Here is a 25,570-nt window from a genome sequence, read left to right as displayed (position 1 = left end):
AGGGATGTATTTTGAAGCCATAACCATGTTTCAGATTTTTTTGTTTGACAATTCCATGAGATTGTAATATTCTACTCCAGAATCAATGTATACTTTCTTTACTGATAAAATAAGTTCCATAAACTATGAGTATAAGCTTCAGGAAGCCTTGCTTGTTGATGTGTGAGTTTGCACATTACCATTACTTTTTTCAGTGGTAAATGTGGTGTTCCAGCTATAACTAAAAAGCTTGAGTTCTGGGATTATGCTGGAGAACATGTTGGTCCAAACATTCTGTGATAATTTCAAAGCACAACTACCATCACAAATGAGAAGAGAAAACTGCGTATCTTGACAAAGCACTGAAGGACAGAGGAGAATGTTGACAAAGGCTGATAGAAACTATAAACTCTAGAAGGACATTTTGGACAAGATGGAATCTTGAACTTGTGGAAATCTGTTTTCTAGCATGAAAAACAATCACAGTTCTTATTTAGAATTTGAAAATGATACTTTGCCAAAGCAAAGACTTTCTGTTTTATAACGGGTGCTCAAAAATGTTGGTGAACTGAATGTAATTTCCTCTAAGCAACCAAAACAATATTCAGAATGTGTTAGGACTATAGCTCCCTGTTGGGTTACAACACTTTTTTTTTTAATTAAAGGATTTTATTTAACACTGATTTTTACAACCTATTTGAAATGTTAAGTGTAACAAACAAGTATTCAAGAATGGATTTTTTATATGCAATTACTGGCACATATATTTAAGAATAAAATTAAAATCAAGCTGAGAGTTTGTATGTCATAGATATATATTAATCTATACCACATATCAATATGTCTATAGAATATATATCCCATCATAGATTTATATGTCTATGTGATTATATTTATGTCTCCAAGTTCATGTCAATGAGACTGAGTACTAGAGTACTGAGTCATCACTCTTATACTGTTTGAATCTAATATCCACATAACAGACTATGTGTTTTTTGTTCTTTTGGTCTTAGCTTACATCACTCAACATGATTTGATCAAGTTTCATCCATTTCCCAGTGAATGCCATTATTTTATCTTGTCTGTTGGCTATGTCAAATTCCATTGTATATACATACCACATTATTTTGTATCCATTCATCTGTAGTGGGGTATCTGGGGTGTTTCCATCACTTGGCTATTGTGAATAGTACAATGATGAACATGGCTGAGCAGGTATCCTTATCATATCCTGCGTTAGGATGCTCAGGGTAGATGCCAAGGAATGGTATGGCTGACTTGTAGTGAAAGTCTGTTTTCAGATTTTTTCAGGAACCTACAAACTGCTTTCCAGAGTGGTTGTACTAGTCTACATTTCCACCAGCAGTGAGGTATGGTTCCCCTTTCTCCACATCCCCCTCAGAATTTGTTATTGTTTGAGTTCAGAATATTGGCAATTCTGATTGGGGTAAGGTGGTATCTTAGGGTTGTTTTTATTTGCATTTCCTTTATGTGCATGGATGATGAGCATTTTCTCATATGTCTCTTTGTCAGTTTTACCCCTTCCTCTGATGTCTCTCTTTAATTTCCTTGCCTCTTTAGTAATTGGTTTGGGGGTTACAACACTTTTTAATCAAAATACACAGAGTTTTGGAATCCAGGTTAGAGTTTAGACCAATCATTTAATAATTTTATGGACTCAGGCAAATCATTTAGATACCCTACATTAGTTTTGTCTTCTACAAATTAAAAAGAATGATATTAAAGATATCATTTTGGCACAGTTTATGAGTAATATTGGTTAATGACATGATGTGGTACAGGGAAAGCCATACCTTATAGTACAGCTGTTATTACTATAGACAAAGACTATACAGTGTCATACTTTGCAGTGAGTTGTCATAGAATAGAATGCTAGTAAGAAAATAGAAGAAGAGGAGCTCTCAGGAAGCTGGCATAGGATCAACAGGGAACCTATAGAGCTGCCTCTGAGAATCCAGAGGTATTCTGTTTCTTTTTTATATTATTGTTTTAGAAGGGATATACAGTGGGGTTATCATTACATGTGTCAGGTGATAAGTACATTTCGTTTTTTCACTTAGGATTAATGGTTTCCTCACTATCTTTTATTTCTTCCCTCCCTTCTCTACCCATGAGTTGCTTGATTCACTTTCTTCGATGTCCAGTTCAGCTGATGGGCCACTGCTGCACATTTTCTCCAATTTTCCGCTTACTTTGTGCCCTCCTTCCACCTTCCCTCAGATATGCACTTGTATAGTTTATGCAACAGGTAAAAAGTACAGAGTCATCTAAAAATCATAAGACAAATTAAAAAAAGGTCCTTTATTTCCTTATCATTGGAATTATTTTCAGTGTGTATATTATTTTATATGCATTTAAAGAGATGCTTGAATATTACTGCTTGATGCTTTCTCCTGACTACCCTCTTTCTGTCTCACTATGTATGGGTTTATTGAATTCTGTAAGCTTTGTCATATCTTGTTGCCTTTTAAATCTAACATGTGCATATCATGAAGAATGTGCACCATTTGTCTCTGATTGTGGATTACCTCATTTAACATGATTTGTTCTAGTTCCATCCATTTCCATGTGAATGCCATTATTTTATCCTTACCAATAGCCCTGTATCTAAGTACCATATTTTTGGTTCCATTCATCTATAGGGGATTTCTGGGTTGTTTCCTTATCTTGGCTATTTTAAATAGTACAGCAATGAACATAGATGTGCAAGTGTCCTTGTCATATCCTGGTTCATGTTGTTCGCGGTAGATGCCTAGGAGTGATAGGGAATGTCTTACGTTTAGTTTCATAAAGAAACTCCAGACTATTTCTGGGGAGGTTGTATTAGTTTACATTCCCACCAGCAGTGCAGTAGTGTTCATGTTTCTCTGCATGTCTGCCAGGATCTGTTGTTGCCTGAATTCTGAATATTGGCCATCTGACTGGGGTAAGATGGTATCTCAGGGTTGTTTTAAGAAAGTTAGACCAAGTGAGCTGTAATTGTACAGAGATTTTTTGCCAAAAAGGAAAATTACAGGCAACCTGCTTATGAAGCCAGACCTGAGCACAAGCCAGCAGCAACAGCTTTGGTGGTGGCCATAAACAGCCGGGACAAAGGCACCAGAGGCAGAGTACACACGACTTTCCACTCACATATAGCGAGAACTACATGACTCCGAATGGAAGACCACAGCCTGCTGGCCTCAGACAGACACCATGAAAATTTGTCATATCATGGACAGACCAAAACTCCAGGAGAAAATTTGAGTATGCAAAAAAGGTCATCCTGGGAAAAGCCACTGATTGCAGATATCCCACAAACCAATCCCGACTCAAACTCACTTGCAGTGAAGCCAGACTAATTAAACCAGCCACCCACTTTCTGCATTGCACCCAGAGCAGATCCCCTTCTCCCACTAAGTTAATCTGGGAAACCCCAAGTGTGTAAGCCAGAACATTTTCTGCACATTCAAAGTAATTCATTTGAGAAATTAACCAAGCGACACAGAAAAGGAATCACAACAAGGAAATCAAAAGCTCTGTCAAGAGACATAGGGGAGACACAAGATCCCCAAATAAAAGGAAGAATTTTTATATTCAAGATAGTAATAGAAGTGAGCACGCACACACACACACAAAAAAACAGCTTTTCTATTCATTTGTGTGAAATGAAATTTACAACTTGGGGTGAAGGAGTAGGGGGAATGAGAAGTAGAAGAAAATGTGGGAGGGAATAACACTATTGCACAAGAAATATACTCATCACTTACGTAACTGTAACCCTTCTGTACACTACCTTTCTGATTAAATTAAAATTAAATTAAGAATGAAACTGGAAGCAAAAAAATCAGTATTACATTAAAAGTTTAATGATACATGTTTTAAGTGAGGATTGCAAAGTTAATACTAGAGCTGAAAAAATGAGAACAGGATTTGTGTTGACAAAGGTTAAGACTGGAGTACACAGTTCCCTCAAGCTAGGAAAAACTACCAAAATATTTTTTTCTAGCTATCCTTGATCAAAGTGACCCATTTATGACCACAGAAACCCAATTAATTGAAAGAGTATGTTAGAGAAATGTCAGGCACAAAGACCTTTTGATTATACAGCTCTTTGGTGATTGCTGGTTTCCTTCATTTTAGACATAATTGTTTATGTTGTAAAGTATCACAGAATCTATTTTTCTATCCATATTTTCTAATGATCATCACACTGTATGTAGTTTCTGCAATTTGGTAAGTGCAAATCAGAATTGCTTTCTCCTTTATATCCCAAGTTACAAATATCACAAAAGCATAATAGAGAAAATATGGAAAATCTCCAAAAGAAAAAAGAAATGCAAAATTAAGAGTGTAGGATAGCCTAAGTAATCACAGAAGAATTGTGTTAAAGAAGTGAAATTGTTTCAGAGCATCTCAAACTACAGTTCAGGGGAATAACTTGTTGGTACTTAGAGGCAGTTTGGGTTACCATGGGAGAAAAGTTACTTTTATCTAGAAAATAAGCTGTCCCTGCATATTAAGCAGGTTAGTATCATAAAAGAGGGAAACACTTGAATTCCACGAAGAAACACACATACAAACCATGTAAGTTATACAAGTTAGGCTAAAGAAAGTCAAAATTCCTTTTCCAAGGCTGAAGCTTCTGATGTGATTATTTAAAGCCTGCCTTTACAAAAAAAAAATCAAAAAATGACAACAACTCAAACTAGTAGAGGCCAAGGTCAATCATCTCATTACCATTTAAAAGGTAAATTAAAGAATGTATTTAAGTTAATAATTTTAAAATTGAAGAAGAAAAGGGAATATTTAAGTGACCAAAGTTCAGATCCTTATCAAACTGTACTGAGCTAGTAAATGAGGTGAAAAATGTCATCTAAATAGATTGATCAGCACCTTTCCTGAATCATGTATCTATGTCACCTCAAAAATTCAGGCTTCAACCAGGCACTGGTGGCTCAATTTTGTAATCCTAATTACTCAAACAGACTGAGAATTGAAGAAGGCATGCAGTAAAGTCCATGAAATTCTTTAACCACCAAAACACTGGAAGTGCACTATAACTCAAAGTGGTAAATAATTATCCTAGACCATAAAAGCTCGGGAACACTGTCCAGGGGGCCTAAGTTTGTTCAAGTTCTATGATCATCGAGGAGACAGAGGGAGAAAAAGAGAGAGGTGGGGAGGGAGTAAAAAAAAATGAAAGGAAGAAAGAATGAAAGAAAGAAAGAAAGAAAGAAAGAAAGAAAGAAAGAAAGAAAGAAAGAAAGAAAGAAAGGAAAAGACAAGAAAAGAAAAGAGAAACTCGGGCCTCTTAAGCACTTTTTTCTTTTATCCCTAAAATTTTATATCTATATACTCTACCCTCATGTTCAAGAGACCTATAAGCAAAAAAATTAGAGACTGTAGCTCTCATTATACTTCACCATACCAAAGATGTTCTGATTTAGATGATTTGAGGAAGAAACAAAAATGCTGAACAATATGGAAACACTTAAAAGTGGTTCAAGCCAGATGAGGAATTGAATTTAGGTCTAGGCACTGTGTCTTATTTCTTTCCTCAAAGCTGGTGCTCTACCACTTGAGCCACAGCTCCACTTCCAGCCAGTTTGGTTAATTGGAGATTTAAGTTTCATAGACTCTCCTGCCCAGGCTTGATTTTAACTTCAGATCTCAGCAGCCTGAGTAGCTAGAATAAATTTAATGGTTTGAGCCATCATTGTGACCTGTTTGAAATAAATCTTAGAATTCTTTTTTTCCAATTCTGGGGATTGAACTCAGTCCCTGGGCCCTGTCCCTGAGCTTCTTTTGCTCAAAGCTAGCACTCTACCTCTTGAGCCACAGCAGCACTTCCAGCTTTTTCTATTTACATGGTACTGAGGAATTGAACCCAGGGCTTCATGCATGCTTAGTAATCACTCTACCACTAAGCCATATTTCCAGCCCTTAGTATTCATATTATATCAAAATATTTCTATTTTTTACTTAAAAAAGACAATTCATCTCATTTATTATTCAAAAAAGTAAGTAGGTCTGACCTCAGTAGCCCTGGGTAACAAAATATAATAATGACAATGAATTCATACAGAGAGCATGTACCAGAAGCAGGACAAAAAAAATAGTGTATCTTCAGATTGTTCTTCCAGGTCTAGCTTTGTAGGATTAATTGTTAGAACAAAGCCAAACAAGTAATGATGCTTAAATGATCTGTAGTTCTAGGTTCTCAAACCTTGGCTGTCTTAATATTTAGGGCTTCATAATTATTTTTGAGTGATATCCCATAATTTGGAAGAATTATTTACAAAATCCCTGGCATTTGTCACCAACTGTAGAAGCAAATCTCTGCTTCTAAGAGTCCAGATATTATCCTTCACTTTCTGGAGCAAAGACATTTCCAGTTGAGAGTAAGTATTCCAACCCTACCAGGGGACAGAATAAGCTAATTAGCAGTGAGTACTGTATGTGCACACGAATCTCCACATGAACTGCTTGGCCAGAAATCTCTCAATGATTTTTGCTTCTTCTAGGACCATAAGGCAATGGGCCATCTTGGCTGAGTTTCTAGTCTGGGGTGAGACCTGGATGGTATATAAAATGAGACATTCTTGGTCATCAACTGTGGGACTTTTATTTGTCCATGCACAGTATGACGTCATTTCCTAATGAAACCACAGAACACTTAGCTGTGAGAAGCCAATAAGTCAGATTGAATTTGTTAACAAAAATTGATATTTATGTAGAAAATATTGAAGTCTATACCCCACACAATGTATCAACAAGGATAAAAACATCGATAGAGTTATACATTCTCCCCTTTAATTGATTATGTTTCACTTACTCAGATGTTTTTTGGATTAACTCTATGAATGAATTTTCACAGTATTCACTTCTTTGGCTACTAAACTATAATTCTTTGCTTAATTATGATATTCATTCCCAAATGTAGCATTTTTCATATATTTTTATTGTAATTAATAGAAGGGTTATGTGATATTTGCCAGATAGATGGTACATTAATTCTCATACATTGATACCCTTTCACATGTCTTTTTTTATCAGGTCATTAATGCTGGAAAAATTGTTGAGATGTCAGCAAACTAATACACTTTATGAATAAAGGACAAAACCAAGAATACAGTGCATGCATATTTGTATAGAAAACCATATGAGCTTTCTGTAAGTGTACAATAATATGAAGTAATTGTCAACATTTTACTTTTTAATATCTTAGTAATTTGAAGCTGGAACATGATTTACAATATATTGTGACTTTGTTCCAAAAAATGATACAGTAATGATTTCAAGAATAAAAGAAAATTATTTTAGTGTAAACTCACAATTTTCAAATAATTTTAACCAGGTTTAATGGATTAAAAACTATGTAACAAGGAGGTCTACCAAACAGATTGGGTATTGCAGAAATTAATAAATATTGTCACACACATACATACTTACACAGCAAATTCTGGTCACAATTCTTAGACATGTGCTATTCTATAAGGTTGGATCAATACACTGAGTCAATGTCTTAGTTCAAAGGAATTATTTTCTAATTTTATTCTCTACCAGTATTCGTCAAGTAATTCTATTGCTGCTATAAGAGATTTCTCAGGTAACATCATCTTGGCCTAAATGCATTTTAAAATGAAAGTATTCATTAATCCAATGTATATTTATTACCCATATGCTCAGGCATCACAGTTGCCTGATTATGTTACTAAAATGTCAAGCTGAATATACTTGAAGTTCACATTCTGTCTGTTAGACAGCAGAAATGTGTGAAAGAACTGCATAAATAACCTTAGCAAATCAGAATGCAAAGCATGGTTTGTGAGCACCACTTTGAACCACAGCAGCCACAGCGGAGCCTGCCTCCACACTGCCCACGGCTTTTATCCAGCTTCTTGACAAGACACATTCGATCTCAGAAAATAAATAGATATTAATTTCTATCCAAATGCCCATTTCAATTCATTATCTAGAGAGGTAAATATTCACAAAGGTGACACCCAAGTCAATACTGAGTTTGCAGTCACCAGGACAAGTGGTTTATGTGGAGGATATACATGTGTGCAATTCTACTACGCATATCAACTATGGAATTAAAATATAATAAATCTGAAAACACATGACTATGCATCTAGATAAGTATGCATATAAACACATACAATTTCATATTACTAAAATACTTTTAAAATAATTTAATGGGTACAATGAAACTTGATCAGCATTACCCATTCCATTGTCTACCCACATCTCTAACAACCCCATCCATCCCTCCAACTACCAATTCCTTTTTCACATAAATACATTGAACATTATGATTGTACTCAAGAATCGATATGTGCAGTTGAAAACAAAATTTTTAAAATTCTTTCTCAAATTTCCTATTCACAATAAAAATAATGAAATGTTTTATGCTATATTAAACTATTACTTGACTATGTTAAATTCTATTTTAAAAAAGGCAGGCCTTGGGCATCTTGATATCACTGCTGGGAAGGGGGAAGGAATTAAGTATAGTCCTAAATGCAGAGATATTCTGATGACCCTAAGCAAGCAGTCAAGCACAGGTCAGACACCAGAACTGAAACAGATTTACTTATAACAATTAGGTTGTATACTGCCTCCAATTCCCTTCACATTGATGAATACCAGGGACTATGGAGAAGTGTTCATGGATGGGTGTCCATTTTTTATTTCTTTCCCAAAGAGGGAGGAGAGGAGTTGGGGACTGTGGAGCATCCACATTCAGACATTGGCACCATATGTCTCAGATTCAAGCTGGTGCCTCTGCTTGGATTTTACTCAACTTGTCTGTGCTTCAATTTATCAAGTAGTTATTTTGCCATTTACTGTGCTGTACACGGGCAATTTAATCACAGCTAACATGAGATCTCTTCCTCTGAGAAAGTCCCAAGGGAGTGTGGAGGATGGAGGTAGGTAATTCAAGAGCCTTTACAAGATAATTCTTTTAACATAAAAATAGCTGTTGACTGCTTGCTAAGGAGAGCTAGGTGAAGAGGCAATTTTTGACAAGCTACTGTCTTTTCAAATCACTAAATGCCAATAAGATTGTCTTGCCTTGACACTCACATAAAATAGCTCAAAAAAAAGATTTCCAATTGTTTAAAAATAGAAACCTCTCTTCTAGCTATTTGAATTGTACAATGCTTCACTATTAGCTTTACCCACCTTACTGTGCAATACAGAATATTAGAAATTATTTCTCTAACCTAATCAATAAAGGGGATGATAAATGTTTGAGATGATGGATACGATTTCATTGTCATTACATAATGTATATGCTTATCCTCAAATCACATTGTATCTCTAAATTACCCATACTTGTCATGCACCATTCACATTAAAAACAGCCACTTGTTTATTTGTTGTGGTTTAAGACAACAATAGCTGTTAAGAAGTATGTGGACAAACCCGATCGTATGCTCCCAGTGTGGCCTCACTGATACACAGCAATCATGTGTACCAGTCTTGCAGACTGATTAAAGGATAATATCAGCCCACTCTTTCCCAAACCCCTTCTGTACCTAATCCTGTTGGGATGCAATCATAAACTTAGACTACTGCAATTAAGAGCAAGGCCAAACTCTCCCAGTGTTACCTGCCTCAGAAGAATCAAAGAAAAAAGAAAATTCTGAGCTTCATTTTCCATGAAGCAGCTCTCCATGTCTTTTATTTTACATATTAAAATCCTATGTATGATTTCACTTAAGCAACCCAAAGTTTTTGCTCTGAAAGCTGTAAACAATTAAGCCTTTATTCGTTGGAATGCTAGTGCTTTTTGTGAGCTAGAATACAGAATTTATCAATCATCTCAGTATGAATAGCTTCAGGTTTCTCGGTGCCCTTTCTGGGTTGTAGTTATCCACAGGGAAATTAAGACAGGGCTGTAGAACACTGAGCATTTCATAAGTTACTTAGTCTCTCTAAATGTCAGCAAGATGATTGGCTACATCACTGCAGTAACTGAAATATAAGATACATGGATAAACCTCATAAGTAAGCCAAGCAGTAGACTCGAAAGAAAAATCATAAGAACTTGGGAATGAAACAAAATTTTCTGGCTCAATGTTGCTTGGAACCACGTTTCTGCAAAGGCTGATCCTAAGACTAAGGTTGGCACACAGATCCCCTTACTATAATCTAGTCAATGGTAAAGAATGATGGTATTGACCTTATGTATCAATGTTCTATTGTAATTCTCTGCTAGGAGAGCCCAGGGTTTCTACTGATTATGACAAATGAGGGAAACCATTGAGCCTAAGTTCCTTTGAGTGTGGCTTACTTCACTTAATATGATTTTTTCTAAGTCTTTCCATTTCCTAACAAATGGGGCAATGTCGTTCTTTCTGACAGCAGCATAGAATTCCATTGTGTACAAATACCACAACTTGTTAATCCATTCATCAACTGAAGGACATCTAGGTTGGTTCCATATCTTTGCTATGGTAAATAGTGCTGCAATGAACATCGTTGTGCTAGTGGATTTAGTATGCCTTTGTTTCTGGATGATTGGGTAAATGCCAAGTAGTGGAATTGCTGGGTCATAGGGGAGCTCTATAAGGCCATATAGTATGACACTAAATGAAAGGAACTCTAGGATATAGAAACATAAGCCATATAATGAATGATTGTTGTCCTTAAGATACTATGTTATCTCTCATCTCTTTTGCTGTCCTTTGGTTATCTCATATTGTTACAGTATCTCACTTCGTTACCTGATATATTGGATATATTTGTATTTGGTTATTTGAAATTGGATAGGGAAGGGGGGAAAACAAGATGAGGGGTGGGGGCTGGGGGGAGGGAAATGAGGACCAAGACATGTGAAAGGGTATCAATGTATGTGAATTAATGCACCTTCTATCTGGCAAATATCATGTAACTCTTCTATTAATTACAATAAAATATATGAAAAAAAAAGAATGATGGCATTGACTTTAGAATTCTCAAACCACCATCCTATCTATTTTTGCTTGGTGGAAAAAAATGGTTACGGGCTGGGTTTAGAGATGATTTTTGTAGCCTAAAGCGAGAAAAATCTGAATGACATCTACTTTTTGCCTAGTTTGGAACTGTGATAAAAGTATCATGAATAAGATTTTCCTCATTAGCATCAAACTTTGATTAATTGATTAACAGACAGAAATGATATTCCTTTATGGTATGCAGAATGATGATGATATATACGTAGTGAAATGATTAAAGCAAGGTAGTTCATATAGCTGCAACTTCCCATATTTAGTATCTTTTTATGATTTCTTTGATATTGTATTTTAAATTTTCAAGTACATAAAACAATGGTGTATATTATAGTTACTGAATAAATTATCTCTGACATTAATTTCTCTTGAACAACTAAAATATGTACTTTTGGACTAACTTTCCCCCCTTCCATATTCTGCTTGAGAGTTTGACAGAAGTTCTTTATACAACCGAAATTTTGCCAAAATTGTCTTTTGGTACCCAGTGTATTTTTTGCTTAGTGTCTAGGTTTATCTATTTTGAAACAAATAACAGTTTTTCTTTTTTTAAGGATAATTTGCAACCTAATGAATAATTATCCTACCCATGCTTTATTCATCTGCTAGTGGAGACTTAGTTTTCTTCCGTGAGGTGTCTATAACTCATGCTTCTTGAACATAAAAGCAGAGAATTTTAAAAAAGAAAAAAAAACTCAAAACCAGAATATGCATGCTAGACACCTGTGTCTCACACCTATAATCAGAGTTCCTCAGGAGATTGAGATCTGAAGGTAGTAGTTCGAAGTCAGACAGGGAAAGGAACTCTGTTTCCATGATTAAAATGAGAACCTGTGATAGGGAAGGGGGGAAAACCAAGACGGGTGGGGGGTGTGGGGGGGGAGGGAAACCGGTACCAAGACATGTGAAAGGATATCAATGTATGTGAATTAATGCACCTTCTATCTGGCAAATATCATGTAACCCTTTTACTAATTACAATTAAAAAATGAGAACCTGTTCAAGGGGAGCATAATTTGTGGTCTACACAAGCTTTCCCCTCCCTGGATCAGAGAGATCTGATTATGTGGTGATGAGCACACCCTTAAGTTTAAGAATTGCTCAATGTTAGTGCTAGTTTCAAAAACTGCAGAGTAAAAATACAAATGATCTTAGAGCCAGGGACTTATACCTCATACTTAGAATCCTCACAGGGGCTCAGAATTGAGGATCAAGGCTCAAAGCCATCCCATTCAGAAATTCCAGGAGACTCCTATTTCCAGTTAAACAGCAAACAGCTAAGAGTGGAGGCATGTCTCAAATGGTAGAATATCAGTATTTAATGAAAGAGCCAACTGAGAATATGAGGCCGGTGATCAAGTCACCCACGTAGCACACGAGTGAGTGCATACATGCATGAGCACACACACACACACACACACACACACACACACACACACACACACACACACACACTATGTATGTATACATGTATATATAGGTAGATAGATGGATAGTAGATAGATAGGAAGATAGATGATAGATAGATAGATAGATAGATAGATAGATAGATAGATAGATACGTAGATAGATAGATAGATAGATAGATAGATAGATAGATAGATAGATAGATAGATAGGCAGACAGTCTTTGGACAAGTGGATATATTAAAATCCCACTGTAACCACATATTGGCTGTTTGATCTTAGTCTTGGGTGATATTTCTAACTACTCAGGACAGTTCACCATTGCTCTAGAATGTGAAAAATAAAACTCTGTACAACTGTAGTAAGGAATAGAAGGTAATCTCATTAAGTACCACCTATGGAATTGATTGTTTCAATCTGCTGTTTTGTTTCTTTTGGTTAGGTCAGAAGACTCTTATTGTACAATGAGTTGTACCATTTTTTGCTTTAATAACTTAATGATTTCTTTCTGTATACAATCAGAAAGATTCCACTTTGGTTGACTGCAGACCTAGGCCTCATGCATCTCCTCATGTCACAATTATGAGACAAGCGAGTGTAACAGCAGGGTTGCTGGTGATTGCAGCAGTAAACTGGCTGGGCCTGGGTCATCCCAGAAATCTCCACTTTTGTTCACTAAACAGGCTTGAAGATTAACTTCTCTTCTGTAAATTAAATCCTTCTTCTCGTTATTGGTTCATCATAATCTACAGCTTACAGATTAGTAGCAGTGGAGAATGAGAACTGAAGCAATCTATTTTTCTGAGAAGAAATGGGGGTAGCAAGAGGAAGAAAACTTGTACCTATTCTTTTTGATATAGAAAATACAGAAAATATAAATCATAGAGAAAGTCTAATAGTCAAGCCTCTACCTCTGGTGTATATGGTCATTTGCTATGGGCTATTAATAAATTTGACACAACAATTTTAACTAGAGATTTGAGGAAGTATTTTTATCATAATATGTGCATAGATAGTATGGATAAAATAAGAGCTGATGCAAATTTGCCTAAGTGTTTAATTCTAGAAATTACATGCGTCAGGTGTCATGCTCTCTAAATTTCCTACGATCTTGTGTGTCCTTTTTAAAAAGCCAGAAGAAAATTAAGTGGGAAACATTTAAAAAGCATTAGCTTAGGCCATAAAGCATAAAAAATATATCACTTATTAAAAGTTCATTGAAACAGGCAAAGTGGAGGAAGGAAAATGGTGGGGATACATAGACTGGAGGAAGATACCAGAAAAGAGCTGAAGAGCCTAAGAGAGAAGAAGATGGAAAATGAAAAAGAAGGTGACTGGAGTGAAGAGATTGGGCACTGAAGATTGAAAAGCATAGAAAATGGGGAAAAACTGAAGAAAAGACAAGAGGCATTCCAAATATTTAAAAGGAAGAAAGGAGTGGGTTTGCTATCATTGCTGATCTCTAGGGGCTATATGGACAGTAATTCTAGCTCCTTCCATCAACACTTCTCCTGAACCCAAGGCTTCACATATGTATAGAAGTGATTAGTAATGGCATCTTCTGAATACTTCCAGACTCATCATTTGAATGAATTTGGCACTAGCAGTTGAATAAGTCTTTATACTCATTTTTCTTAAACCTCCTGCACATGATTTTAGCCCAAGATCAGCCAATACCTCTACTACTTATCCCCATGAAAGTCTTCCACATTACACTGTAGGTTAGTTGGAAACTGTCCTGAATCTTCCAGTTCTAACTTCATCTCCAATCTACTGAAAATGGTGTTGCTAGAGAGGTTAGGACATATCACACATAACCTTGTGCAGGCTTATAGATCTTCTTAAAATCTGTGCAAACATCATTCTCCCATGTTACTGCTTGCTTTTCTGTTTCTTTAATTTCTAGATGAATTTCTTTTCTGGATGAAATTCTCTCTCCTGGGATTCCCTTTGTGACTTTCTCAGCAAGAGAGTTCATTGGCCAAGACTCAGCATCCTGGACAAGTGCTTTGACAGAGCCCAGGGACCAAGTGAAGAATCCAGAATTGTCTCATTTCTCTGTCAGGCAGAGGCATACTCTGCACTCCGTCTATATGACAAAGGAGTTACAGTGAGAATAAGTTTCCAACTGCCTTGGCCTTCAGCACCTAATTCCCCAAATGAGGAGAAGCACGCTATTCCAGTGAGCATGTAAATGAAGGTATCCTTGTCCCTGCCCTATTTCTATCATAATTTATTATGATAGTACACTTAGGGAGAATTATTGATAACTATAACAATAGGTGTAATTACTGAATTCTCACATCATGTTTATAAAGTACTCATAAGTGATTGTGCAAAGTCTATGTTAGTTACAATGTATAGGATATATGAGGTGAGAAATATACTCAGAACTGCTTGACTTATGCTCTTTCTATCATTCTTTATCCACTTCCTTCTGACTATGCACTATACTATTAGCTTTGTAATATGGGGGCGAGGAATGATGAGGCTGGGACCTGACTAGGATACTGGAAGTACATCTCAGACATCTCAATCAGGCTTATCCTCTGCCTTTCCCAAACTCAAAACAAGTCTCTCTCTTCTTCCCAAGATCCAGTTTTGTTTTGTTTTTTTTTCCTTTGCTCAGGGCCTGAGCACTGTCCTTGGACTTTTCTCAAGGCTAGAGCTATACCATTTGAGCCTCAGCACCACTTCCAGCTTTTTCTGTATGTATATGGTACTGAGGAATCGAAACCCGGGTCTTCATACAGGCTAGGAAAGCACTCCACAACTAGGCCAGACTCCCTGCCCCAAAATCCAGTTTTGTGTCTTGGTAAACTTTTCCTTCTGGGCAGTTTGCTTCTCTTAGTAGTCAAGTGTTGTCAGGGCATATTTGCATTCCCATAATCTCCCTCCAATAGGGCTTTTTGTCTTAAAGCCTATTTCTATGAATTGGAAAAATCCTCCCCCCTTAATTAGATATTCAGGGGATTAGCAGATTTGGCAGAGGAGTTGGGTGGGGACATATGGAAGGAGACATTGGAACCAGGTGGGCTTCCTCATATGCCCTATAGGTGACAGATCACTGTCAGGCCTGTGCTGAAATCAGTCTTGAGATGTTTCACATTTGGTGACTGTATCCACAGAGTTTAGCAGAGCAGTACTGGAGTTAAAGTGACATTTTTCGCCTCTCTCCTACATGTGTAAACCAGGAATTCACTCAGGAAGAAGCCAATGTTAATACAGAAACTACAGGACCACTGGAGAGCAAATCAGGGAAAAGTGAGAGGGGAAGGAAAAGACAGAAGTATATACTTAGTGACCTAGCCTAATACCTACAATATATCTATCCATTGAGAAAATTTCTACACCCTTGGATATTCTTCAGAAGGATAGTTACACTAAAAATAACTTCCAAAGGGCCAGGAGTTTGGCCTAGAGGTAGCGTGCTTGCCGAGCATGCATGAAGACCCAGGTTCGATTCCTTGGTACCATATACACAGGGGCAAAAAAAAGCCAGAAGTGGTGCTGAGGCTCAAGTGGTAGAGCTCTAGCCTTGAGAAAGTCCAAGGACAGTGCTCAGGCCCTGAGCTCAAGCCCAGGACTAGCAAAACAAACAAACAAACAAACAAACAAACAAACAAACTTCCATCACAAGGGGTGTTTTGGCAATTTCCTTCACTTTCTTTCTATCTTCAACATTACTGCCGTCATCCTCTAAAGCTCAATCAGTTCAGCTGATCTAAGGAACAGATGGCATTAATCAACCCCCAAGAATATGCACAAAAGCAATTAGAAATGTGGAGATGTGGAATTTATGCTTGCAAATCAACTACTAATGTCAGCACATCAATAAGGCACACCCAGATTCTCCTGTTTTCTCTTTCTACTCAGAAGCCACTAATAGTGGTCATGATGTTTCACTTACATCCTCCTTCCCTCCACCTTTCCTCACCATAGGAGGAATGAGAACCAGGAGGTGGAAGTTTAATTACACATTCTTTAATGACTAGTTCCCACTTAGCTGACAAAAACCAGCATAATTTACAGAGTAGAAGATCCATCAGGATGATGGATACAGACAGCATGTGCTATACTATGTCATGCAAATATGAAATACACTGCAATGAGAATATGCTTGTTTGGTATTCCCAGAGATGAACTTCATTTCATAGAACAGAGCACCTTTCCTAGCATCTATTGCTCTCATTTGTCAAAAACAATGGAAGCAGCTACAGAATACATTTTAACCACAAATCTACGCTGCTGTGAGTTTACAAGCTCATACATCCCTATCTCATGAATTTACTTGGCCATTATTTTCACCCAGAATCTGTATAAACTGGAGTCAAAATCATTTTTTGTGGCTTTAAACTATCATTTGGGTTGCTATGATCTTCTCTTAGTTATTTTCCCCCCACCGATGTTGGGATATCTCAGTTTGTGATTCATTAAATGATTTTTTCTGATGCATTGCATTATAGTAGTTGCAAGTACAAAATCGTTCAATAAATGTATGTCTCAAAATAAATGTAAAAGTCTCTCATGCTTACCTATTGCTTCAGTTTCTAATTATACACATATGCCTCTAAGTAGCTCTTGCTCTTCCTCTTGCTGGTGAAGTCTAAGTCTGAACAATTTTTCTGAAATTTTGTTTTCTCCAAAGAGCATATGTTAATGCTTCAGGTGGTTTAGGTTGTACATTTTGTGCCTTACGTTGCACCTGTGCTTACTTTTATAATAGTATTTACCACTTTAACATAACCAAAAATGAATTTCCCTGGCTGTTGAGTGTGCATAAATTTTGTTCAGATTTATTTTCCCAACTTCATAGAAAAACTTAAGTTTGATAAATACAGCCAGACCTCAGTCAACAGAAAGTTTGCCTCACATGTACAGGTCCTGGGTGCAATCCTCAGTAATACAAATATATACATATACATATATATATATTTGATGCAATTTGGTCTACTCTATGCTATATATATATGTGTACTCTATATAGTATAGAGTATATATGCACTATATATACAGTATACTCTATAGTAGATATGCTATATATACTATGTATAGAGTATATGTAATTATATACTGTACTGTATACTATATACTATACTTTATACAGTATATACTATATATACTCTCTCTATATAAACTATATACTATATAGATTATAGAGTATATAGAGAGTATATACTGTATATACTGTGTATATATAATATATAATATATATACTGTGTATATAATATACATATATAATATATACAGTATATATGCAGTATATGACTCATTAGTCTACATATTGTAGCCCAAGTGGTCAAACACTTGCTTATCATATGTGAGAATGAGGATTTAGTACCCATTAAAAAAGAAAGAAAGGAAGGGAGAGATGAAAGAAGGGAAGGAGAGATGAAAGAAAGAAGAATGGAAGTTAAGAATGAGAAAGAAGAAAAAAGATTTAATAGTTGCGGTTAATACCCTCTAAATTTTTGATTGACAATGCATAAAGACTACTAACACTTACATTTTGATTATAGCTTAAGCAAATGGCATGAAAATCTCTTAATCATTTTATCTGCGTGATGTGATAGGTTTATAATAAAAACAATTTTTTTCAGTAATCCCCAACTAAAATTCCATTGAACATATCCAAAGTTTTACTTTTATTTCAAACTCTGGCCTAGGAAAAAAATCATTTTTATAATAATGCAAATGTGTATTTTTTCAGATTGTGTAGAAAACACTCATTAAAACTGCATAAAGAAAGTTAATACTATTAGCCTTAATTCAGTACTAAAGCCAGACAGATGGAGACTTTTTTTCGTGAACAAACAGCCATGTGATTTATAACCATTATCTATCTTCTCCAATGAAATCATGGATACACGAAGTTTAAAACCCATACAGGGTCCCATTCTCCACCTTCCATGCATTATAAAGTGACTTCAGTATTTGCTGTTTCATTTAACAGCTAAAATCTTGTCAGAATATTCAAAACAGTGTTAAGAAATAGTTACTAGTTATTTAAAAATAAACACAAAACACACATATTGTAAAAGATTCTAGAATCAAGGGTATAGAAGAATCATAGTTTAGGAATGAAAACTGATTCTGAGAAATCATTCACTTATTCTCACTTTAATTTACTTGTCCACTGTATTAAATGTTGGAGGTAGGAATTGAAAGAAAATACAATCATCCAGGAATTTTGCTTCATAGTTAAGGAGAGTGAGTCTAAGAAGTCCAATGGGAATGTCATATATAGGGGCAAATAATCCAGTGCAGAAATATTTGTATGCTCGTAAGCTTGGGCGCATATGTGTGTGCATTTCACACATGTGTGTTTATATGTGTGTAGTTGTGAGAAGATGAAGGAAGGTTACTAACAGGTTACAATGGTATATATAAACTAAAAAGCTTATGCAATGAAATTCAGAAGATGTGATTCAATCTAACTTGTTTGTAGAATGTGCAGATGTTACCTAAAGGCATAAAGGAAGGGTGATGGATTAGATATCAGGGAATTAGATAGGCCCAACACTATGCTGGAGTTCAGGTCCATTTAATTTGCTTTGATCTGTCATCTACTAACTTACAGGATGTGATTTTAATTGGAGTACTTTCCATGGCACTGCAATCTGTTTAACAAACATGGGAGTGGTATTCACAAGTAATCCTTGAGGTTTTTGTCCTTCTTAATCAAGGATTCAATCAAATAATATGCAAAATAAATAAACTGTCATGTGCTTACACAGGTGTGAATTCTCTTTTAACTTCAGAGATTGTGATAACTAACTTGTATGAAGTTTAGATCCCAATTTGGAATAGTTTTAATTTTTCTCTTTTTGTTTGTTGGGTTTTTTAAGTATGACTCAGCGGTTGTCTCCAATAAAAACTTGTATTTTATTTGTATATGCTATGTATAAATTTCCAGAACCTGGTTTTAAGAGAGGAGGCATCTTCCTGCAAATGCTTATATGCAGTGCCTAACTAAATGTGTCCTGATAAATTTCATAGCTTGCAAAGAGTTTAATGTTAAAAGACAGATATAATCTTAGATCCATTTTATGCTATTCAGCTCTATGATATTAGGGAAATTATTAGGATTGATTAATTTAAAAGTTATTCATCTATAAACTGGATCTATGGTATCTACGTATATGAGTAGTCTTGCAAAATTATGTGCATGAAATGAGAGATATGAGGAGTTGTTAACTGGATGTGGTGGCTCACACCTGTAATCCTAGTTAGTCAGGAATATAAGATCTGAGGATCAGGGTTCAAGGCCATCAGGGCACTAAAGGCCATGAGATTTTTATCTCCAATTAATCACTAGAAAATGTGAAGTGGTGTTGTGGCTCCAGGAGTAGGGCATAGCCTTCAGCTGAAGAGCTCAGGGACAGCACCCAGGCCCAGAGTTCAAGCCTGATGACAAGAAAGAAAAAAATAAGAGTAGTTTTTGGTAGGAATAATAATTACAGTATGCTGGGCGGGGAGTTTAGCCTAGTGGTAGAATGCTTGCCTAGCATGCATGAAGACCTGGGTTCAATTCCTTGGTAACAAGTACATAGAAAAAAGCTGGAAGTGGTGCTGAGGCTCAAGTGGTAGAGCTCTAGCCTTGAGAAAGTGCAAGGAGAGTGCTCAGGCCCTTAGCTCAAGCCCAGGACTGTCAAAAAAAAAAGTCTTAAAAATGACAGTATGCTATAATTCAGTTATAGCTGCTTTACAACATTAGAGTACAGTCCTCTCAGAAATATACAAATAAAATAAACACTATGCAATATCAGTTGTCAAATATAAAAATATATTCAAATTATATTGCATCTTAAATATAACTTGGTTTAATTCTTTAATTTACTAAGAAAATTATTAGGCTAAGCAGGTTATCTTTACAAGGTTACCAGGCACTAAGTAGCAGAGTTTGATGAAACTTTATTTATAAATAAAAATATGTTGATAATTGGCTTCAAATGAGTAAAACAGTAAAGTTTATTAAGTTACATGAAATAAATTGCTATTGTTTTCTGTTCTAGGCATCTAGACATCATTCTCCACTATCTTCTTTTCTGAGGACAATTATCATTGCATTTACAGACAATATTTTATTCATAAAAAAGTTTTCTCAGTTATATAAAAATAAACAGTTCTCAGTTGTGAAAAAAAAGACTTTGGATCACCAAATACAGGATTTAATGATATTTCAAATGATACCACACATTGAAAAGAAGCAATCAAACTGAACAAAAGAGCAGGAAAAATTCCCTGCAATTTAGAAGACACTCAGTTATTAGGACAAGAATAAGGAGGCATAGGTGAGGTGATTTAGGTGGCAGCTAATCTTCTTGTGAAGTTGAACAGTTGTTGGAAAATTACTAATCCCAGTTTTAATTTACATTTTGTAAAATTGCTGATTTGATGTGAGATGAGTTTATGTAAGATAATGGCAAGAGTTCATATTTAACCCTCAAAAGTCAAACATGAGCTAAGACAACAAGGAGAAAACCTTTAGGACTCTTCCAAATAAGCATTAAAGTGCTTCACTCACTTCTGCCAAGTATATGGGTCACCTAAAGTACATCACTATACAAAAAGGAGTATATTTTTGTTTATTAACAACAGCATTATTGATTGGGTTTATATATTGGCTTCTAACTGCTCAAGATATAGTGAACTCCTTTCTTTGAAGAAACTTGCAAGTGTAACTACACTTGCAAGTGTGATTCCTGCATGAGATGACAAAAGTAGAATGAGGAGTTCTGTGTTCCTCTCTTGAAGCTCTACCTTTTTGCACCTACCCTGCAGCAACAAACTTAGATAAGGAGATTGAAGATCCTTCCAATTCATTCAGGTTAAAATTAAAGCTATTGATAACTGCATAATATATTCATTCATAAAGATAAAGTAAGTAGTGGCCCCATGTGTGTGATATGTATTTCCCCTATCTTCTGAATGCAACTTTTCCCATTACAATTATCCTTCATTGCACCTAATATTGGAAGAATCTATTTGGTAAGACATTTAGCCTTTACTTTGGAATATTCATGTATTTCTATTGCTGGTTTTTCACCCAACTTCCAAAGACAGGAACGTTGGATAACTCAGTAGATAACTGATCTCTCAGCTGTGTCATAAGTAGGACAAAGGTTGCTTAATTTTTCTCCCTGTTTCATTTTAAGCATCTATCAAGTTCCACTGCTCCTTCCTGTGTCAAAGGATTTGATATTACATGCAAAATGGTTTTTCATTTAAAATCAGGCTGTTAATATCTATATTTGAAATTAACTAATCCCCTCAGGGTAAACCCAGTGGAAATACTGTAGCTATTTAATATCCGGAAAATCTGGAATGGGGGAATTTCCAGAGATTTTATTACTTGTAGGTAATTATATTCTCAGCTTAGATTCATAACATCTATATTTTAGCTGGCCCTCCTAACTTGACTTTATTTAAAATTGTTTAACTTTTAACACCTATAACTTGATAAGTGTTCATTTTTCCTTGGAGTTAAATACACAAGTTTTGATCAGATTATGAGATAATAAGCAAACACATATTCACACATGTATTCACGAGTATGCAAACATACATATGTATACACATATATACATGCATACAGACATACATACATTCATACACACACCACACAGTAATAACAACAAATCATGATCAAAAGAATAAAAACAAGTAAAAGTTATGGTTTCTTAAAGTGAATTAGCATAATTACATGCTATGGAACGACTTGATAAGTGTTCCATTTTCAAATCTACCATCACAAATAATGTGCTATTTCAAATAAAAGAGTAATCTTCAAAAACTAATTCCTTCAACTTTAAAAAGACTATTTCAAAGGCAATTTCTGTTTCTCAAAACATGCACATAATGGCAGCAGCTTATGGACAGGTAGCAAACACAAGCTCTACATATTATAGTGCATAAAGAGTATGAACAATAGAAGTATACAGGGGTTATACAACATTCAGGCTGCTTTTTGTTGGAGGTGTTACCTCAATGCATTAGTTTTGGATGTCATTTTCTGCTGTTATTCTATTGTTCACTGAATTAATACATTTCAAACAGTATAATCAACATCTATCGTTTGTCCTTAAGAACATCAACTGCAAAATATTAAGCAAGCACTGTGCATTCAATTGAAATGTTGATTGGAAATGGGGAAATTAAACTGTCACTGATGAAATATTAAAGCTCATTATCACAAAGTTTCATTTCAAATGTTCAGAATTAGCTTTGTAACTGCCTCAGCAGTGATAAGCATGAGTCTTAAATCCATGCCATTTAGGTTTTATGGGCATTATTAAAGCATATAAACCATAATTCAATTAATTTACAAAAAATGCCATTCTACAATTTCCCCTGATTCATAAGGTGCTGCTTTAGGAATCCTGAACCACAATCCTATGAAATATGTTTTATTTCCTCTCTTGCTCATCCCCACCTTTGTGGACCTTCAAAGTGTTCACTCCTTCCAGAAAGATAAGTGTGCTAAGGGGAAAATGTAGTTTATAGCCATACCTTTAATCATCAGGACAATACTGACCTCTAGTGTTGCCAGAGGTAGAAAAAAACTAGCTGTCATAACTTCCTCTTACCAAACCTCTTAGACCTTTTCCTAAAGCATTATAGAGGCGACTTCACAGGAAGGAAAAGAAAAGAAGAAATTGATGGAGGAAGAGCATAAAGAGACAATAGGAAGCAGACAGGAGAAAATAACAGCTTCTCAGCTGCTCCAGTATATTTCCTGAAGTAATTTCCTAACTCATTTACTTTAGAGAGCCTGGCTTCTTTAGGATACTTTAGGATGAAAAACTTTAAAAACATCTTTATTGAGCCATATTTAGAACTACAGACTCTGTAGCTCCAAAATTTCTGATCACAGATAGAGACAGTGATTCTACTTTGGACAATTTTCAGAACCTATGTTCTGTTATGTGCCTTTGTTGTATACTTACTTTCCTAGGAAGGGTTACCCTAAAGTCAGGGAAGGGGGACTCTATGTTCTCTTGGATCTAAGGTGTGAGGCAGAAGGGATCTCGAGGACTAAATTAGAAGTATCTAACCTTTATCTAACGAAGAAGAAGGAGAAGAAGAAGGAGGAGGAGGAGGAGGAGGAGGAGGAAGAAGAAGAAGAAGAAGAAGAAGAAGAAGAAGAAGAAGAAGAAGAAGAAGAAGAAGAAGAAGTGGAAGAGGAGGAGGAGGAGGGGGGGGGAGGAGGAGGAGGAGGGGGGAGGAGGAGGAGGAGGAATATCATCCAATGTGGATGATATTTGCGAGGCTCATGACAGGAATAGAGGATGGAGGAGCAAGCCCAGAAACTTGAGAAACCTTGATAAACCATCTTTGGAAACAACACAGATGGCTTAATTGCATTCTTTCTCATTTTGAGTTCCCAGAGCTGGAAAAAAAAATAACTTCCTTTCCTCTGCCTAGAGAGGCAGCTGAGCAATTGAGCATGAACCTGATAGTTCTAGCGATTTATTCAAGTTTGACGAAGTGGGTTCTGTAAATACACAGTGCAGGTGGCAGATCTCCGGGTGTCCAGCATTCCTGCCTATTAAATTAAGTGCTCTGCACTTGCTGGGGTTTAGAGGCTGGACACCCTAGGGTGCACTTAGTATATCCCATTCCAGCATTGGTTGGCACACAGATTTGGTGTATCAAAGCTCTTCCTCCTGTAATAGGGGCAGCAGTTTATCTTGTGATTAAAAACATTGGACCAACATTCTTAGGCCTAAACTCTCAATTCTATTGGCTGTGAAATATCCCAACCGTGCAGAAAGCCAGATGTCATAGGCAGCCACGGTCAGAAACCCGCCTCTAGCCAGAAGTGCCTCGGCTGGTAGCCCTTCTAGCTATGGAAGCTGGTGTACTCTATTTAAAGACAGAGGCCCTTCACAGGGAAAGCCCTGGTTGTGATGTAGCAGACCTAGAACCCCGGAGCCAGTAGAAAGCTAAGGGAAGTTTTCAATTCTCTAGAAGGGCAGGAGCCTTATCAGGGATGGTTTATGGGAGCTCTGGTAACTTTTGGGATGGAGTGATGGAACCGACCCGATCAGCATCTCTTTTCCTTTTTTTCCCCCTCTCTGCCCAGAGCTCACACAGTGAAGTACAACCTGGACAGCTGCTCCTCTTCCTCAATGTGGTTACCATCCCACCTCTCGTGCCCACCTCCAGCTTTGGGTACTCACAATTTGTCGCTGTGAATCCTAAATGCCACAAGCCAGAGAACAGTAAAGTCAAAACGCTGGTCAGCTGTGGTACAGAATCCATTTCCCCCGGGTGAAAGGTCCCTCTTAGTTGAATCCCAAATTCGCAGGCGCCAGTCGTGGCTTCGTCTCTGTCTGTCTGTCCGTCTGTCTGTCTCTCCCTCCTCACCGCTTGGCCCCCTCCCACCCCCCTTGGACAGACGCACTCTTTCTTTCACTCCATCCCGCACCCAGGTGCTCTCTGGAAACCGTGACCTGGCAGGGGTCTTCTCCGGAGCTGCGGCTGGGTCGACAGTCTCTGTGACTGCTGTTTGCGGTCCTCGTCTTCCCGTCCGCTTCTTCTCTTTGTCACACCCCCCCCCACCACCCTTTCCTTAAAGGTGCAAATCCAAACCCAATCGCAGGCAACAGCCACCTCGCTCAGTGGATATAGCCTGATCTACCTCGTCGGGCACCAGCACTGGAATCAGCACCCGGGTGGCGGACAGCTCCTTATAGGCGAGCGGGGTGGCGCGGCACCGCCCCCGGCCAGGCCCGCCCTGCGCTCTCCTATAAGAGCCGCCTGGGCGGGTCTTCATCCCGCACCGTGCCAGTCCTCCAGCTGGCTTCCTCTGAGTGCCCAGGGTACCTGGGAGGGAAAAGGGAAAGGAACTCTCTCTCTCTCTCTCCCTCTCTCTCTCTCTCTCTCTCTCTCTCTCTCTCTCTCTCTCTCTCTCTCTCTCTCTCTCTCTCTCTCTCTCTCTCTCTCTCTCTCTCTCTCTCTCTCTCTCTCTCTCACTCGCTCTCGCTCACTAGCTCTCTCCATCCTCCCCACGGTCTTCCACACACCCCCCACCCCATTGAAGGAAGGATTAGACAAGCATACAATAAGCCTGGTGGTGCACGAATGCTGCGAAGGGACACTGTAACGGAGTTGGAAGAAGGGCGCCTTCGCAGGAGGGAATATCCCCGTGGAAAGCTTTGCCACCTAAGGACA

At 37.0% G+C, this 25,570-nt stretch overlaps 1 protein-coding gene across 1 annotated transcript in view; it reads right to left on the bottom strand.

Annotated features, from left to right (window-relative positions):
* Nucleotides 1-25,038, bottom strand: part of Cntnap5 (contactin associated protein family member 5) — an 852,241-nt gene extending 827,203 nt beyond the window's left edge. Inside the window, exon 1 of the mRNA XM_090342979.1 lies at nt 24,577-25,038. Within this exon, the coding sequence (XP_090199105.1) occupies nt 24,577-24,658 (82 nt within the window). The 5' untranslated portion in view covers nt 24,659-25,038. The remainder of the gene's footprint in view (nt 1-24,576) is intronic.
* Between the last annotated feature and the right edge of the window lie 532 nt (nt 25,039-25,570).

The sequence above is a fragment of the Megascapheus bottae genome, chromosome 12 (genome assembly GCF_031878675.1).
Source record: "Megascapheus bottae isolate mThoBot1 chromosome 12, mThoBot2.hap1, whole genome shotgun sequence".
Lineage (NCBI taxonomy): Eukaryota > Metazoa > Chordata > Mammalia > Rodentia > Geomyidae > Megascapheus > Megascapheus bottae.
The sequence above is the reverse complement of the archived record's forward strand: the minus strand, read 5'-3'. Positions and strand labels throughout refer to the sequence as shown.